General features: G+C 39.7%; 1 protein-coding gene across 4 annotated transcripts in view; it reads left to right on the forward strand.

The window, feature by feature from the left end:
- The first annotated feature begins 775 nt into the window (after positions 1–775).
- Positions 776–18,053, forward strand: part of LOC147056043 (guanine nucleotide-binding protein G(o) subunit alpha) — a 53,720-nt gene continuing 36,442 nt past the window's right edge. For 3 of the 4 annotated variants that reach the window (XM_085913572.1, XM_085913570.1, XM_085913569.1), the window contains exons 1-3: positions 776–1,364; positions 1,876–1,918; positions 12,346–12,487. In XM_085913572.1, the coding sequence (XP_085769698.1) occupies positions 1,247–1,364; positions 1,876–1,918; positions 12,346–12,487 (303 nt within the window). In that variant the 5' untranslated portion in view covers positions 776–1,246. The remainder of the gene's footprint in view (positions 1,365–1,875; positions 1,919–12,345; positions 12,488–18,053) is intronic. The other variant, XM_085913568.1, reaches the window with a different exon arrangement.

An 18,053-nucleotide genomic window follows, 5' to 3' on the forward strand; every position in this document is an offset into this window, starting at 1 on the left:
ACCCAACCCATGTGATATAGTTATCAATTACTGAATGATCATATTTAGAAGAGTATGTTGATGTGATAGAACATATTTGTTTTGCATGTTGTTATCGTTGATTGGGGTTTTAAAATGAATGAATATTGAAAAGTCACAGTCTCTTTAGGTTGTATGGGTGGTGACTGGTATCCTATCCTCAAATTTTGGAATCTCATCTATATAATCATTCACATCGTTTTCAACAAACCCAACTGGTTTTGGAGTTGAGATTCAAACCTGTCAGGTGGGCATGAGCCTTCTTCAACAGTGCAGCCCTTGAATGAGTCTGTAAATAAAGCACTCCATCCTATTCATTATCTTAAATCATTGTTTTTCAACATTGAGCCATTTCACATCGGAAAAAAAAAAACTCACGGCACACCACTTAACGATTCTCCAAAAGTGGATATAAAGGTTACTTGTGGACGGACCTTCTCTCATCAAGTGGAAGAACATTTGATTGTTTTGCCTGTTACTATACGCGCTTGAAATTTATTTTATACAGTCTATATTTTTGGTTAAATTAGATAATGTCCCACTGTACTTAAGATGTTTTGTCAAGGCAAACTGGTTGTGTATCATTTGCCTATATGTGTTTTGGATGGCAACGCTCTTCAAACTACATCACTGCGCCACTAAGCCGCGCCAACGAGAACCACTTTTGCCTCTTCTTTTCATGCTTCCCTCAACCCTCATCTACCAATTCCGCCCCCCTTATGACGTTAGCAACCTCCAAGTCAACGAATGAAGTAATGAAGCATTGACTGAGCCCCCTACGGGAGATACCGGGAGGCTGTCGCTTTGCACACAGTCAAGAGTCCCTGTCACCAGAGGACCGGAACGGAGGAAGGTCGACGCGAAACAATGCGAGCTACCCAGTAACGGAGTGGAGACGAACAGAACCAGACGTGTTCTAAAAGTGAGAAAACACCCCCTCCTCCTCCCAAAAAAAAAAAGACAGACGGACGGACAAACGGATCCATTGCAGCCCACGTTTGGAAGCCTAATAGGTGCGGAGGCTGCGTACTGTTGTTCCGTGGACCAAAACCGAGTGGAGCCGAGTTTAAATGTTTTAACGGTCCCACCGCCGCTTTGAGAGCACTTGAGAGAGGAAGTGAGAGAAACGACATCGGGATCGAAAACCAGGAATTGCAACCAGTTTTAAGTGCATTTATTTCCGTGGGTGCTTGTCACTGGTAACGCTTTCAAGCTGTGTTCTTTAGCCATGGGATGTACTTTGAGCGCAGAGGAGAGGGCTGCTCTGGATCGGAGCAAAGCCATCGAGAAGAACCTCAAGGAAGACGGGCTCACCGCGGCCAAAGATGTCAAGCTGTTGCTACTCGGTAAGAGAACCACTGCGCCGCGGGGGCTTCTGCAGAACTACGACGCGCGGGTGGGCGTCATGAGAGATTCAGAAGAGATAGAGGATTCAAATCTAAATCCTTTTTAATATAGTCCCACTAAAAGGGAATTTGAGAACTGCATCGTGAACACACCCTAATTTGATATCACATCACACATCCATCCATGCAGATATAGGTGAGGATGGGGGGGGGTCCCACAGCGTCTCTTTAGATTGGAGATTGAATCATTGATTGACGTCTTAATTATTCATGGCGGCCAGGTTCATGGGGACGTAAAGGATGTTTGGCAGGAATGGGTGCGTCCTCCTTCTGCCATCTCCACCCCAGTTTTTTCAGTGAAGAGGATCATTCTCTTCCTCTCTCGCTGGCTCTCTCCACCCACGCCCTCCCCCTTTTTCACTCTCTCCATCTTGCACTCTCACACATTCATGCATCCACAAAGGTGCTCAAATCTACCCAGTTGATATTGTCTTTTCTCTCATCCTTGCAGGGGCTGGAGAGTCAGGGAAAAGCACCATCGTAAAACAGATGAAGTAAGTCTCAATTGGTCTCGTGGTCTTAATAAATCTACAGTGTATGAATAAGATGGCAGGGCTTCTCTCTTACAGGAACGTATCACAGAGACCAACATGTACTGCAGGCATTGAGCTGTGATTGTAAAGATAGACACTCGGGCTAAGAGGGGAAAAATTGGTCAACACAAAAAAAATTTGACCCCAAAATTATAATTAGGAATTCAAAAGCCATATTTGCGTCACATGCAACCAATGTTTTGCCACTTCCATGGAGCAATATTTCAAATTTAAAAAGACACTCAGGGTCACTTTAGATTAATAAAAGGTGCAAAAATACACATATTGTTTGTATTTCTATAATTGGGGGGGGGGAATTGTTTTAAAATCAAAACAAATCATTCATTGTGTTTGACCACATACGTTTTGCTCGACTGCTTTGTCTTCTCACTCCCCAAAGACATATATGTATGTGAAAATATTCAAGTTGTATTTTTTTTTCCAATTTTAATGTTCACACAAAACTCCAGTATGTAATTGTCTTTACTCTTGGTGTTTTTTCGCCGATTTTTTTTTTTTAATAATAGTATTGTGATATTTACAATATCATTGCACTCATCATCCAATATATTTTGCCCTCAGGATTTACCTGTATTTTCTTTTTTTTTCCCACATGCAGCTGCCGATATTGATTTATTAGCAATTTCCAGTAATCCTGTCGTGATGTAATCTCTAGCATTGCATCACTTTATAGATGGTTCAGTGCACTTCAGCTGATAATAGGCTTCGGCCATAGTGACATATGAATACGTATCACATGAATATGTGATTCAGTGAATCCGGATGAGTCTGTTACTCAGCTGTTAATGGTCGTTCTCGCAGTGCAGCACATTGTGCACACTGACTCAAACTCCCAGTAGGTTCATTGAATATACAGTATACACTTTGTCTCTAATAAATCACTGGAACAAATGAATGGTGGTCTCAATAGATAGATTACGTTCACTGTGTCGTATTGTCAATTTGCACTCATTACGTACCCATGTCGGACAAGGATTTAAAAATGATTCTCGTGACGGAGTCAGTTTTCTGGGTTTGATGGGCTTTTGTCATAAAGAGAAAGGTGGGCGACACTGTGATGTGTTATGCCCTCCTTACATTTTCTTTCTCACAGTCTCAGTGATTTCCTCAGTATTGCATTTGGTTCGACTATCTGGACTGCATTTTGTGTTGCTGGGATTTGAACAGCTGCCGTGCACTTGAGTAGCCCATTCTGGGCATGTCTGCATGTGGGAGTGTGTGGATGTGTTACATTCAGCGAGCATTACGGTGAGATGATTTGGTTAGATTTGGGCTCAGATTTGATCGTGTCTCTCTATCGAGCGGCACTGTGCGTTGCAATCTGTTTGAGTGCAAATCGACCAGAATACCGTCACCGATAGTTTAGAGGTTTTTATTATAACCGCAGAAAATGTCAATTTTTCAAGTTTAAAGCTTTTCTCTTACTGCATGTTATGCCGTTTTGGGAAGGTATCGACTCCTGGATTAATGCAATCACTGGGTTAGTGATAAATGACGAGAACATTGTGACAAAGCTGTGATAATATCTCTGCAGTGGACCACAAATGAAATATGATTCTCAATACTGCTCATCAGGTGATACAGTTTAAAGAGGGAAACTTATTAAGGTAATGAAGTAAAGCTATTGCATCGCCTGTGGAAACATGTTAGAGGACGCACGAGTTCCCAGGATATGATTTCGAATATATGGACCAGTATTCTAAGAGTTATGTACGTGCACGTGCCCAAATGTGTGTGAGAGTTGCTGTTTGAAGTCGTCTGTATGGTCACGTTTGTAAATGTTCTGTGAAAGGACATGACCACTGTCATTGTGATTATTTTGTGTGTTTAAAGAATGTTGTAAAACTGGGTTGAAATGTTTTCTTCAGGCTTCTTTATCGTCTGTGCAAGGACGTCATTGCGACAATGCCACGCGCAGTTTGCCTTTTTGAAAATGTGCTGCAGTTTCACTCCAAGTCGTGGAGCTGATATTGGCTGGGACACCACTGTTTACTTTGCATTTTATGGCCAATTCCAGTCACTGTTTTTACTGAAAAAAAGAAACAAAGCAACCACAATGGAGACTGTGGGACACAAACAGACCTAGATAACCAGTTGATATGATGAATTGTATTGTAAAATCAATCTAGAAAGTGGACGAGTACACAAACGTATATAACCTGGACTGCTGGTCATTTCTCACAAAGCCAGAAGGAAACGATTGCCCCTGTTACTTTGATCATATTTTTGTTTTTTTCAAAACATTTTCGCAGTACATGATTCATGAAGGCTCATATAGCCGTACCCTCTTCAATCATTTACTGTACTGTACTTTGAATACAAAACAATCAAGTGCGTTGGAATGAGATGGTCAAGGGTAACTCAAGTTCACAGTGCTGTTTATATTTTTTAAATCATTGTATAAAGCTTCCAAACAGATTTTAGTGATACATAAACCGACATACATTTATTTACCTGACACAGTCACGTGTTACGTTTCTTTTCCCCAGGGAAGATTGGAATCTTCACCAAAATGTTAAACACGCTCCTAGAACAAGCTTTTTATCTCAGCTATCGTCGATCACAAATCTCCGTAGCCGTTTAGCTATCAGTAACTGCCATTAAGATATTTTAGAACGTATTTCTGATATGGTAGCTATAGCAGACAACGAGTACACTTGACAAAATTGTTTAGTTATTTACGTTTTAAAGGGGAAGTCAAGTCAAAAGAATTCTTTACAATATGTACTGTGCACCCCTATAAGTCTAAACGTGGTATTCTGATTAATATTGTGTTTGTGGAATATGAATAAAAATCCACCCGTCTCAGGAAGCTTCAAGTTTGCCTTGTACTCACACTTGCTGTCGACTGAAAATGACATCAGTGCTCAAGGGTTTGCCTTGCTTATGTTACTTGATCAAACCCAGACAATAGGTGACCTAAGCCATCACCACCTTAGGTTGAGGCCAATGTGATTTTTTTTTTTTTTACTTGACTTGCTCTTTAAGTTTTTCTTTCCAATCTAAATGTGTATTAAGTTGGTCCTTTACGGCTGCAATGCTTCCTTCAGTCATCCCCCTCCTGTGAAGTTGTGAAGTTGTGTGTGTGCGGTTTCTCTAGACCAGGCGATAATTAGGTCTGATCCTCAGAAAAGGAGAGGTGGGGGGGTTGGAGGAAAAAAACGGGACTGTGTTTTGTACTGAAAGGATGGGGGGGTAGAGACAAGAGGCAAAGAGGGGATAGATTAGGGAGTCTGGGAAAGAGTTTTAATGCCAACTGTCCAGAACGAGTGAGACGAGCAAGTTTGCACAGAAATGGTCCAGGTTCCAGGGACAAGCAAGCAGTTGTTTGAGAGCTGAAGTTGCAAGAGGGCTTGAGAAAGATCACTTGGGTCTGAAAAACAATGGAGTGGGTTGTTAAAGCACCGAACTAAAACAACTTGATGTGGAAATGTATTTTTTCAACAAAAAAAAAGATGTGCAATATAAAACGAAAAGAACATATGAATGAATTATGGCTGTGCAGTACTGGGGGGGGGGGCAAAAACCTCCTTTGAGCAAGAGGAATAAAGTTTGGCAAGTACAATAACAAGTCTTTGTTCATTAGGTAAGCAGGGAGAAATGACACACATAAACAAGAACAGTGTTGTCAGCCAAGCTTGCAAGGCCACGCCTTCGGTGGACTCTGCTCTCTTCTGATAATTATTAGCCGCCTGACCTGTGGAAAAGCTCAACCCAACGAAGTCACGGTCGGAAATGGAAGAGAGGGATAGAGGGGGATATGTTGGAACCAACTGTTAATCTAGCTAACTGGTCATCTGAAGAAGTCTGTCAGCCAGATAGTCATCCTTCATTGGTTAAATATAGCCGCGGGCGTGCTCATCTCCGGAATGATTTGATTGGCTGCCTGAGTGGGCTGTGAAATAACAGCTTGTTTTCAATGTTTGTGTGTACTTGTGTGTGTGTGTGGCCGTGTGTGTGCGTGTATTTGTGCGTCTTAAAATTCAATTGCTTGTATGTGCTTGTATCTTTCAAATTTCATTAAAATTTTGTTCTATTTTATATTTAAAAAATGTGTAAGTGAGAAAATCATTGGGATTTCAGATCAGGTTCACATTGCAGGCAAATGCGACCCAGATTTAGAATTTTTTTCCAAAATGTGACCTGTGATTTTTTTATTTTTTTTTCATCCTCGACACACACACACACACACACACACACACACACACACACACACACACACACACACACACACACACACACACACACACACACACACACACACACACACACATTTCACTCGAAAATCCCAATCGAGCATTAAGACCTGCAGTCTGCTCACAGCCTGATGTTATAGATCTGCGGCTGCGTACTTACTGACAAGTGCAGTCTAGTGGCTCGATGATGAAACGCTGACTCCACAAGTGAAAACACCATTTTTGGTTAATCCTTGCTGTTCTCATTATCTTTTTTTTTTTAAACCTAAATTACCCTGGCAACACCCAAGTTGCCATGGTAATGAAAGGCGTACACCGACATTGGTCGTTGGGATTGACAATTAGCGGGCTCAGCAGTCGCTCATTTATACATGAGACAAAAGAGAAAAAGTTTTTGCTTTGCAGGGTTGGGTTTATCACTAAATGTTCATGGGGTGGGGTTTTAATGTTTTGAACTATCAATCCAAATTGGCTTTGTAGTTGGATGTTTACTTGGACTGTGGCTTATTTTTCTCTCTACACACACGATAGTTTGAGTCCTCCCTATTTATTAATCTGATAAAACATACTATGGTTATTCCCTTGCTGTCAATTTTTTTGTACATCGTTGTCTCCTGCTGTTTTTCTATGTGTGCAAAACTTTTTTTGAAAGTTCTGATAGTCTTTCAGCAGTTCTTTCATCCCAATTTTGTGGCTCAATGAGACAATTTTGGTATTATTTTGTTGGTTTATTTTGGGGGTATGCACCAGAATTATACAATCAGATTATATGTGTTCCTTCCTGCCTATGTTTTTATTTTTGTGCAACTGTTGGTGTAACCATGTGATTGTGGTCTTTTGGGGCTACTGCCTTGGACCATTTGCCTGATTTAACATCAGTCACGCTGCGAGACAATGTAGTCTTTATTATAATGGTCAGCTGACAGAAGTGGCTATGTGGTTTGTGGCTGGATGAGCATTTGTATGTACATATGCTTGTTTATTTCGTTGCATCTCATGTAGCAGAGATGAAGTACACTCAACTGATCAGGCAACATTTTTGTTTGGGATTTTGAAATAAACAAACATTGTTACATTTAACATGTGCAAAGAGAATGTGTGTACTTGTAAACACTTAATGATATTAATAAATCCCTAACTCTCATGTAAATATAAAGATGCAGATAATGTTAATGTATTGATCAAAACAAAATTAATTAAAAAAAAAAAACATTGCGTAAGGCTCTTAAGTCAAACTTTACATAAGTCATTTGAAGTGAGGGGAGAGAAGCTGAAGATAATGCAGTGATGTAGTCCAGGACTGTCTTGAAGTCTTAATTCTCTATTGCCTAGAATTGCACTGTGTTACACCATATCTGTGTCTTCGTTTCTCATTTTAATAATTTCCATCAAACCATGGAAAACATTCAGCTTTTCTTCAGTGGGATTTTATACAAGAAAATATTGACTGTAATTTATACAAATGAATTGACTGAATTAAATTTGAACTCACTTGATAAAGCTTTATATTAGTTATTCATTGAGCTGTCCATCCAGGTTTATATACTGAGCTCAGAGGGAGCTGGAGTCAAACTCTCATTTATGGTGAAAACCAGACACCCCAGACTGATTAGTCAATCGCAAGGTGTTTCTGAATAAGGCATCGACTGAGGATTGACCCCATGACACCTCTGTGGCTATTCTAATGTGACCTGTGTGCTTGCAGCTGTCCAATGTATCTCATGTATGTGTGAGTTTGTTTTTATTTGACAACCTAAACCAAACAGCTGGAAGGCGATTTTTTTTTAATCTATTTGTTAATGTCTGCATGAGTTATGGATTGAACTGCTGAAAAATGTGCATTGATGATCATTTGATACTCATCATTTGATACTCAATCGTTTATGTTTTTATCCCATTGAGTACACTGTGTTTTGCTCTTATGATTTACAGTATGATTAAGCTCTCTTTGGTTCTCATGATCAACTTTTATTATACATGTTTAAAGTAAGTAACTGACTTTTACACAGGGGATGGCAGATGAACTGAATAATTAAAGTTTGACCTTGCATCTGGGACAACCGAGATAAAATCATTGGCATAATGTCTGCTTCTCAATATTGATTTTCCTTATTTATTTTACAGTGACCCACTTTGCTCATAATAAAAAAGATTTGTTAGTGCGACTTGCGCATCTGGTTGTGGGGCTTCACATTGGACCTAGCTTCCCGTGATCATGCGCAGCTAAGATAGATATACGTAGATGACAATATCAAAGACTGTTGAGAAAGCAAAGATGATCCGTTTTTTAACATTATTTTTAAATGATTTTCTGTGACAACCCCCCCCCCCCTCAACTAAATACTTTGATTTAGTAAAAAAGAAAAAAAGAAAGTAAGTTTGAACGTTTGCGATGGTAATGAATGATGATTTTTTCATGGTCCGCTCAAGGTCACAAATGGTCACAAATTACGCCTGACAGATATTCCAAATTTGTTTGCGACAAGAAATACTGTTTGTGACCGTTATAACCGTTGCCAACCATCTGGCGCAGTAAACCTGATGAGCAACACTACCGTTTAAAAGTTTGAGGTCACCCAGGTAATTTAGTGTTTTCCATGAAAACTAACATAATTCCACTTGGGTTTTCAAGAGTTTTCTAATCATTATAGCAAACACTATGGACCATGAGATGGTTGCTGGAAATGGGTCTTTATACACCTATGTAGATATTGCATTAAAAACCAGACATTTGCAGCGAGAATAGTTCTTTACCACATTAACAATATAGAGTATTTTCTTGATTAGTTTAATGTTATCCTCGTTGAAAAAAAAAGAGCAATTTTATTTTAAAAATAAGGAAATTCCTACTTGACTCCAAACTTTTGAACAGTCGTGTATGAACAAAATGCATTTAACGTACCAGATATTTGTTTTGTTCTATGCTCTCCACTTCCAAGTGCATTAAGTGAACCTCTCCACTTTGAATTCAGTTTGATAATGAATCATGACCTACAGTATGGTATTCAATGGTGAGCTCCATCAAACATTAATAGAAGATATTGTATGGTCCTGCCTACCTAAGGTGTAAACCTTTTCTTATAAAAACTGAACATATGCTTAATAAGGCTTTTGCTGAAGGGTTGGAACACGTCATAGCTCAAGCTTATGTCATTCTCTACCTATAATAAATTGGTTTTTGGTCTTTAAAAGAATACTTACAATAGATACTGCAGTCAGAGTACAGTATGTGCCGTCAGGATGTTGCTGCTTGACCTTAATGTGTGATGCCAGTGAGCAACGGCAGATTACAAAGTGATGCATTTCCAGTAACGCGTCTGGTAGTGTGTTGGAGTCTATTAAGGTCGAGGCCATCTTAATGACACTTATTCTTAGATTCTTTTGTAATAATTTTCTTCTACTGTGATCAAGATTATGCCCATTAAAGTTAATTCTCCCCCATAAACACAGACACACTTTAAAGGTGTCAGTAACACTGTCCAGAAGTGTTGACAGGAGCTGGTCAGCATGCACCTTGTCGACAAAGACTGCAAATGGACTGGATGTGCAACAGAGTGATAAAGAGACAACCTCTAAGAGTTGTGTGTCCTTGGATTTGGATAATGGTGAAGATAAAGACCTTATTGCACAATGTGGTGTGCAGGATTTGTGTCTTTGAACGTGCATCTTCACATGACTATGTGTGAGAAAAGAGTGGCGGGGTGATAAAACAAAATATGGCATTTTTCCAAGTTCCAGAACGATCAGATCCAGGTTCGCTTGGCCTGGCCTGGCCTCCTTTGTTTTTCCATTTACAACAGGCACCACTCATTGTGTGGGTTTTTTCAAGTCCATGGGCTCTATTTTCGTGCCTGGCATAAGTCTAACGCAAAGCGCAGCTAAAGGCCGAACTCACACCGGGTGCAGAACGGCTGCGGTGCGGAACGGCTGCGGTGCGGTATTCCGCCGAACGCTGCAAGGAATACTAAGCATTGGAGTCGACAAGTCAACTCACACTGGCTGTGTTGCCGCCGTTTGCTTGCCTTTCACAAACCTATTTCTTCCGGATGCTACAAGCGTATTCTCATGAAGGTGTAGAAGTAACACGGCTCAGACAAGAAATCGGGTATCGGCATAGGAGATGGAGCCGGTAGATTTCAAAATCAAACGGTTCTGAGAATTATTTAATTCATGAAAACATCAAATATCTATCACCCACAGTCCTTCCATTTCTGCTAAATACATAGCTTGGCAATAGTCGGACATTTAAAAGGTACAAAAAAAACGAGTTTGCGTGCGTTGATGCGTAAAGCGTTGATTAGCTTGTTAGTTTTGGTGCTGGGCTTGTGTATACGCAGCCAAAAAGCTGCGGTGCGGAAGGGGCGGTTCACCCCGATATGTCTATCAAGAGATGGGATTAAAGTTATACGGTTTGGCTTCATACTTGGTCCAGCAACCTGACTCATTTTTCCTGGTCATAAACTTTCTTTATTTTAAAAGAAAAAAGTAAGTGCATGTGTTGATGCGTAATGCATTGATTAGCTTGTTCACTTTGGTGCGGGGCTTGTGTATGCGCAGCCAAAACGCAGCAGTGAGGGAGGGCGGAGCCTATAGAAAGAATGTTTGCTTTTTTTTTTAAATGTCATGTGATCGACCAGTAGTAGCTTACTTCAGTTACGCCCCTGACCACGATTGGCGTAATGCTGAAAGCGATGCGACCTTGTAATTTACTCATCATGCTGAAACATTTTGTCAGAGCGCTGTGTAGAACCAGTATGGATCAACAAATTCATTAATTGATCCATATATAAGGCACTGTGTTTTAAGTGCACCTTATAGTGGGGAAAATACGGTAATTAAAATATGTAATCATTTTGTTGAAACTGAACTAAACTTTATTACATGGTAAATCATCATCTCTCTGTCTTTCTCTCTCTTGCTCTCTTTCTCTCTATATCTCACCAAAATGTACAACGTATTAACCCAAAGACCAAAGGATTACTTGCGTCAAGTTGACAGACACCCTTCGCCTATCATGGTGTAATATCATGGTTAAATTGCCCATATGTCAGCATGTCTGTCCATCTGTCTGGCTCGGTGTGAAATTAAACTATGTTTTCAGGTCACAGATTAGCCAAGGCAAAGAGAAAATTTGCCACACACACACACACACACACACACACACACACACACACACACACACACACACACACACACACACACTGACACTCGTACATGCAGCTCTTTGCTGACAGAAGGGCTTGGAGGGTGGGCAATGAGAAAAGGTCCTCATGCATGAAAACACACATCAGCAGGCCAGATTCTCACGCACACACACTTGCAGAAGCACACACAACATAAGCCATTGCTTGCTTCCTAGAAATGGTCAGTATTTTCCATTCTGCTGGAATTGATGGGATGCATTTTAAGATCACATTAAAACCTTGTTTTGTGATGTGAAGTTACAATGCAAATGTTTGTCAATATCTAGAGAAAAATGTATATTCTTCGGCTCCACCACTCCCACGACCCTTGTGAGGATAGAGTAGCTCAGAAAATGGATGGATGGATGGACGGACGAATGGATAGATACTTTCTATCTTGTAGCTATCATTGTAACTGTCATTGACAATACAGACAAAGCTAAATATATCTGATTGGTTTACAGCGTCCCTAAGTTTTGCTCCAGATACTTTGTGACATGATCAAGTGAATCTTTTTTCAAAAAGCAAATACTAAAAATATCAATTCTCTCCATATCAACTGGTTACCCTGCAAATATTGCTCTGAATCTTTAAATCACCACAATTGTTTTTCTTTACCTATTTGACTGTCTGATTGGTCTTATCCTGTATGTCTCCTCGCAACTGTTTGTCTTCCTGGAAAACGATCTTTTCACCGTTTGTCCTTGTCTTCCTGGAAGGGAAAGACTGCATGACATTTAAAACAATAGACCAGGCTGCTGCGACTGTGACTAAATGTCATCTTCCTCCAGGCTGTTTTTAAATTGTATTTTATTCACTCGTGTTGTTCTACATTATGATGATGATGATTATTATTATTAATTATTAGTAGTAGTAGTATTATTATATTCATGCCAGTACACACAAACCGTTTTCATCTTATCAAATATGTTACATTGCATTAACATCAAGTATGTTCCCACTGACAATTTTATATGTTTGTGTTTAGGATCATCCACGAGGACGGTTTCTCTGGTGATGATGTAAAGCAATACAAGCCTGTTGTTTACAGCAACACCATCCAATCTCTAGCTGCCATTGTTCGTGCCATGGATACACTGGGCCTTGATTATGGAGATAAAGAGAGGAAGGTGAGTCCTTGTGCATCTTCTTAATATGCACCATTTATCAATATACAATTTGCTGTCTAAAATTGTGTGCCTTTGTCACACATAATTGAGTGCGGAATTTAAACCTAATATTGTAGCAAGCTAAATGGAGAAATTGATCAGCCTTCATTATCATAGTCCACTGCAAGTGCTGAAGAGCATTATTGGCAGAGAGTTCTTTCCTCGGGTTAAGTTCATTACCAGAAATAGAACACATCACAGTCAACACCAAATGAAAATGGTAGCTTGCTAACAAAAACCTGTGCTCAGGAACCAGCATTATTAGTCTTCTTCTTCTGACAAATAATAATTTATGAACTTTGACGATGCAGCTGATAATCGAATCATTCACCAAATAAGGCAGCCTCCTCATACCGGTGTGGACTCTCTCTTTGTACTCTGGCTTTCTTCCACATATAAAATATGTGCTTCTTCTGTTGTTACATGACAACTCTAAATGAATCACGAGTGTGAAAGGTTGTTTGTCCATATGTGCCTTGCAATTGACGTATGACCTTTCAAGGGTCTACCCTAATGAGGATGAGAAGCATAGAATAAGGACAGAGGCATAGTTTGACTAGTTTCTAATTGTGGAAGGTTGATTCTACTAGTCCCAGATATTTTGACATGTGGTATGAGTTGTCGAGGTTCCACAGAACTGTCGATGTAAAGAAAACTAAGGTTAACCTTCACGTCAGCATGTTTTCTGTTTCACGTGCCGTATCATTTGGATGTTTGGTGTTTCATGCTCAAAAATTTTATAAATCTGGGCTGTTCCATTCTAAAGACATGTGCAGTTTGTTATGAGGACATATTGCACTGTGAAATGTATGCCCGCTTAACACAAGGAGGACAAATGCTTTGCAAAGTAACTTTTGGTTTGCTTTTTATCGAATTAGATTCAATCATCTCCTCACTTGCAGCAGTGTAGCAGATGGGAAGGTACACTTCCAGTGCCGTCACCACTCACCACAGACTCACAGCTACTGCATGATTCAAGGACTCTTTATCTTTTACTCGCATTTGCAATGTGACCGATAAACGAGGCTGAACCCTTTTGCTTCCCTAACCAACTCATCTTTGTTTATCAGCTGGAGAAAGTGAGGTATTTGTTTTATCATACTACCCTTTTACAGACATTTTTAAGCTGAAGAAGCAAATTCTGTTCTTTTTCTCAAGTGTGCCTGCTGCAAATGGTAAATTAAAAACGGCAGCAGTAAATGCACATTTGTTGCCAGACTGACCAAAGTGTAGCATAATAAATGTAAAAAAATTGACTCAAAACATTAGAAATGCTCAAACATACTGCTCAAATAAACAAATAAAATAAAATTACTCAACCGATAACAGCGTTGCATCACATGATCGAAATTTGGCCGAATCTTAAAACTTTCAGATGATCAATATTAGGTGAAAAGGACTGAATGAATTAAAAAATTTTTTAAAGGTTTAAACGAAAGGATAATCCTGAGGGAGAACTGTATTGCAGGATAGAAACGCAATAGCTTAGTTTTACATGACACGGTGTAATTTTTCCTGCTCATCTGCTGAAGTGAAAAAGATCAAGATAAAAAGAAACACATCCAAACAAATGCTGGCTTTCTGCACAAATGCTGGCCGTTTATTAAAGCTGCAACTTTTTAAACCCCGTAGTACATCACCTTTTTCTTGATACATGTACTAAAAACAAAGACCACATATTTCCTAGAATTACAGGCTGCTCCTGTGAAGCCCCTGCCAAAAGTCCATCATCACAATTAAGTCAGTGTGGCCTCTCAAACCGCTAAATCCTATATCACACAATTTCTGTATATGAATACACTCTTTGAGGATTATGAGTGTAATCCACACAAACGCACCAGTTCCCTGACCAAGGGAGCAATGGATGAAGGTTAATTAGAGTTGTCTTGTCTACTAACACACAATGCTGGATTACAAAACATTAACTGATTTTAAGGTGCCATAATGAAGGTATTTAAATAAAAAAATAAAAAAGATTATGTTTGGAATTACGGTCTGTCGGTATTCTGCAACACCTGTTGCCTATCAATCACCCTTATTATTAGATATCTTGGGCGTTTTGGTATACATTTTCTCCATTAATATTTATATTTACGCCACACATGTCCAGATAGGTTTTTCAATCCTGGTCATATCTGCCCATGCAGTTTCTTTTTATTATCATTTTTGCTTTTCCGTATATAATTTGTCAATCTCAACACAGATGATGGTTGAATACAATTAAACTAATCCATCAAGAGATTTATTTTTAGCTGGATAACGGTTTAACTAGAGATGGCAGATCGTGTATGTAATGTACACCTCCTTACATTCTTTCTATCTCAGTGTACGTCATTGAGTCATTGTCTCTAACCTTAACGAAAGGCACTGTCTGTTTCTAATTGCAATGAGATCTTTGCTGCTGAGCGATGAAGACTAAAATAACAGCACACGTATTGATTTGGACATAATATCTACCTGTGTGTGTTTGCGTGTGCATACTTTGAGATAATCGTGTAGGATTGCATTTCCTGGTAGAGGTGAAGGGTAGGACTGAGATAGGTCATCATGTCAAATAGGACTTGATTTGAAGGTTTTCACTTGCAAAAGCTGGTATGGTAGTCCATCTACCAATCATTTGCACCCACATAGCCGTGCTGTTCATTTTGCTTGTTCTGGAAGGATCCCCACTAACCCGAATCCCGGCTCGTATAAGCGCACTCCTCTTTCGTGCTTTGTACGCGTTTGCAACACTCCAGCTGCCACCACGGCCCCCAAGCTCGCTTCCCCTCCATTCTCCCCCCTGCTTCGCTTTGCCTGCTGTGCTTGGTCTCCCTCCCTGCTCCCAGTAAAAATAAATAAATAAATAATAAAACGTGCATTGCCTATATGATTCGATAAAACGTGCATTGCCTATATGATTCATTCGGTCCAATCGAGAGCGAGAGATAGGATTGTTCTAAAGATCTTAGTAAAATGAAAAATGACGACGCCAACTTCTGATTGCTTCATTATTTGATTGTCTGGGCCCTCTTGTCTGGATAATGTAGCTGGATTTATAGATCATCCTCAATTATGGAGATACATTTTTAATTCAGCCTGTCCTAACCTGATAACTCCCCAAATCTGGTCCCTGGCCTTGGCTAGTTGCTGTGGCAACTCGATGTTTTGCCTTGCTCGTAACACATTCCACAAGCCTGTGGCCAAGGGCAGTGTGACACGCACACACACACACACACACACACACACACACACACACGCATACACACACACACACACACACACACACACACACGCACGCACACGCGCCTCACATCTCACACCACCTAGACTGTGTTGTCACTGCAATCTAAAGCTGCATTCATGGGTGTTGAAAAAACAAAGATTGAAAGAGTTAAGGTTTATCTTGAACGTTTTGTTTGTGAGATTTCTGAATATTTTACAAACAGTGTTAATGACACTAACATGCTTGATTGCTGTGTGCCTGGCAGGACTTTATTTTTGTTACAAATGTTTAGTGCTGTCAAGCGATTAAAATATTTTGTCGTAATTAATCACATATTTTTATTGTTAAATATTTTATCGTGGTTTATCCCATTTGTTTATTGTTAACTCATAGTTAGTTTACATTTGACTTACTGTAAAAAAAATCCCTTGATTCTTTTCTGTGCCATTATTTTAGCAAATTTTGATACCCTTAACATGAAAAAGATGATTGATTTTCTCATGGGAGACACATTTTTTTATTGAATTGGATTCAATTTATAAAAAGTCACACAAGCTACCCCTCAGCAGTCCCTTCTAAGAAATCAAATTTTGGGCGATATCAAAAATACAACATGCATATCAAATGTGAACAAGGACTCAGCAGGGGATTTCAACTGGTGTTGTCCAAGGGCCCACCATTTTACCCAAGAATCAACTCGAGGACCGCTGCTTTTTCTAATTTCTCAAGAAAGAATGAACAGACCAGTTCCCATGATGCTTTTATTTCTAAAAACTGATAAAATCTCTGCTTAATAAGCCAAGACTAGTGTCACCAGTGTGGCGTGCTTGAAGTTTCTTTCCGCTCTTGCAAGATCAAGTGAGGTGTCGTAGTTTTCCTACGGCAACAGTACGAGAAAAAAAGTACACATTTTATTAAGCCAAATTGAGCCTTAATCGCACAATTAAAAGAATTTGTGCCATTAAAAGGGAGTTGGATTAATCGCGTTATTAACTGTCACCTCTAAAAATGTTCATGAGCAAATCATTTTAAAAGCAAAACCAATATTTACAAGACATCCCTATTTGGTCATCCCATTTCAGATGAAATGCAAATGTAATCTTGACTCAACTGAAGAAGGTTGGGAAAGGACGCAGCTGCACGTCTGCATGCAAGCACGCAGAATGAGACATCATAAAAACACTTGACAAGAAGAAGAAAGGGAGTCCGAATTCAGAGATGCATGGAAGGTATAGGCAGTGCACCTGCTGTAGAAGTTGAAAAAAGAAAAGGCAAAAGAGCTTGGAGAGCTGGCCAGCAGGTGGATGCTGGGATTCCTCAGGGGCTAGTTTGTGTGCACCTTCATATGTCGCGCTTGCACGCTGAGCATATGAACAACGCCCCTGAGATTACCATTTTCCCTCTGCTCATTAAAGAATGAAGCAACCTGCATGTGGAAAGTTTAGTCGACACAACTAACAGGTTTCCTTCACTGTTTTTATAAATACATTTGAAAATACATAGCCAGATGCACCAAGTTTATTCTCATTTCTCAATCTCTAAAAACTGCTCCATTTGGGGTCTATGTTAATTATTTTCAGTGTGTTTATGGACTTGAGGTAGACAAAATAATAAAGAAAGATCCACATTGCTACTTTTGAAGCAGCTAGTTCAGACTCAACTTCACCCGACGCTTCCACTCATGATGTAAGCTCAAATAAATAGCAGGGTGGTGTCAGTAAGGGCATCCAAATAAAAACTGGGCCACAAAATCTGCAAAGTTGGAAACATGACTCGCTGTGGTGAGCCCCTGATGGGAAGTCAATGAAGGTCTAACTGTAAATGGTAAATCATCATGAGTACTAATTTATTTTACTTTTTTTGTTTGTTTCCCGGAAGCAGCCGCAGATGTCATTTCATGTTTCTCAAGGAATGGGTTTGGGTGCAGAGTTATAAAGACCCCCCCCCAACCCCACCCCCAATAGAACTGCATTTTATGACGTCCATGGCAGATGAACAATCTTAAATCGACTCTGTGCCTTTTTGCTCTCTCACCTCTTGCTATTTCCAGCTTCCTCTCTATCGCTTCCCCTTCCCTCTGCACTGATCAAAGCATGAAACGCTTCATCACTTACTTCCTCATCTCTTTGTTACTTTATTCTTCATGGTTCTCATCTCCCATGACTTCACAGTCTGTACTTTCCTATTTCTATACAGACTTTGATTTTTCTGTAGACATTTTATTCTATTCATGCCTACGCTACAAACAAAGTTGGTTACGTATTTTCATGACCATATCCCATCTTGAAACACGTCCTTAAAATTATTGTGGAATATTAAAGC

The sequence above is a fragment of the Syngnathus leptorhynchus genome, chromosome 6 (genome assembly GCF_054491065.1).
Source record: "Syngnathus leptorhynchus isolate UIUO chromosome 6, UIUO_Slep, whole genome shotgun sequence".
In the NCBI taxonomy this organism is placed as follows: domain Eukaryota; kingdom Metazoa; phylum Chordata; class Actinopteri; order Syngnathiformes; family Syngnathidae; genus Syngnathus; species Syngnathus leptorhynchus.